Source organism: Grammomys surdaster, unplaced genomic scaffold (genome assembly GCF_004785775.1).
Source record: "Grammomys surdaster isolate TR1022 unplaced genomic scaffold, NIH_TR_1.0 126185, whole genome shotgun sequence".
Lineage (NCBI taxonomy): Eukaryota > Metazoa > Chordata > Mammalia > Rodentia > Muridae > Grammomys > Grammomys surdaster.
Window position 1 is genome coordinate 1551845 of NW_021620991.1, and position 1624 is coordinate 1553468.

Genomic DNA, 1624 nt, shown 5'->3' on the forward strand with positions numbered 1-1624 from the left:
CAGCCCCTCCCACCCCAGGGCCCCGGGTGCATTTGCTCAGCCCCTCCTGCTATGTCTCCCATAACTGTTTCCTAGACTCTCATCCAGGCCGAGAACTCTCCCCTGCCTAGGAACCCAGGCTGGACCCAAAGACTTATCAGAGGCCATGGAGCTGGTGCCTAACACCTGCATTTGTGTGACCTGACCACTAACTACCTTCCCTGACCTTGAGTCATACATTAACCCTTGATTCACCAGAGCTTGACGCTAAGGGATACGATTGGAGCGACTACCAACTAACGGCTGCCAAGGGATAGCCTGAGGCCTGGGAATGGATGGGTGGTCTCTTAGGTCTCCATTGCTGCTGTAGTTGTGTCCAGGACCCAGGCTGGTGTAGGGGCTCTCGTCACTGTCCCACACATGTCATCTAGCTGTCCTAGAAAGGTATGTGGCTAGACACTCTGCAGGTGACCCCGATGCAGTCCCTACCCTGTCACTACATAGTCAAGGTCTGATAAGTCAGTGGCCCCTAAAGCAGAGGCTTCCTTGAAGGTAGGACGCCTTTGGTGTGAGGGACACACAACTTACTTTTTGTAACCTGAAGGTGGCTCTCGCTCTTGCAGGACCTTGGGGCCCTGAAGATCCCTGACCAGTACCGTATGACCATCTGGAGGGGCCTACAGGACTTGAAGCAGAGTCACGACTGCGGTCAGCAACTACTCCGCTCCAGCAGCAACGCGGCCACCATCTCTATCGGAGGCTCTGGCGAGCTGCAGCGACAGCGGGTCATGGAAGCCGTGCATTTCCGTGTGCGCCACACCATCACGATCCCCAACCGTGGAGGAGCAGGTGGGGTAACAGGCCCGGATGAGTGGGCGGACTTTGGTTTTGACCTCCCTGACTGCAAGTCCCGTAAGCAGCCCATCAAAGAGGAGTTCACAGAGACGGAGAGCCACTGAGGAACGTATCCTCTCCTGCCCTCCTCTGTGAGAGACTGCCCCTGGAAGTGGGACCTCCTCGGCTGTGCCCACAGAAACAGCAAGGGCCTTCTGCCAGACGCCATTCCTGAAGGGAAGTTGCTCATGAACTAACTCCCCCTAGGAAACTTCTGGAACGGTCCTTAGCTACATGTACATGTGGGCATGTTGTGTGTCAAGTGCTGAGACAGGGGGCTGTCCCTTTGTGGGTGGGTACGCGGTACCCATTCGATCCTCTTTTCTATTGAGGACTCTGCCACCTCCAGGACAGAGTGGCATCCATCACTTGCTCACCCTCTGCCACAAAGTATTCCAGCATCTTCTCTCCCCGCCAGCCACACGCAGTTGGGCCTCCGTGTCTTCTGCACTTACTTGCGGGTTGATTTCACTGTGTCTTGAAGGTGAATTCAGAGGCCAGAGACCTCCTCTGCAGGATGTGCAGACAAATCTGTTCCTAATGTAGGCCATTCTGCTGTTCCCCCCATGTCTCCTGAGTCTTGGTTGAGGAAGCTGCTGGCCTCAGCCTCCAGCCAGCACCCTGAAAATGCTGCCCGCAGCAGCCTCTTAGGGATCTCTCTGGACAGACAGAGGGACAGAATGAGTCTCAGACTACCGAAAGTTGAATTGTCAATATTTGATAAAACGTTACTCTTTCTATTTGGTGGGTC

General features: G+C 55.0%; 1 protein-coding gene across 1 annotated transcript in view; it reads left to right on the forward strand.

Annotated features, from left to right (window-relative positions):
* Tp73 (tumor protein p73) overlaps positions 1-1301 on the forward strand; it is a 59731-nt gene extending 58430 nt beyond the window's left edge. The window contains exon 14 of the mRNA XM_028757835.1: positions 603-1301. Within this exon, the coding sequence (XP_028613668.1) occupies positions 603-938 (336 nt within the window). The 3' untranslated portion in view covers positions 939-1301. The remainder of the gene's footprint in view (positions 1-602) is intronic.
* The last annotated feature ends 323 nt before the right edge of the window (positions 1302-1624 follow it).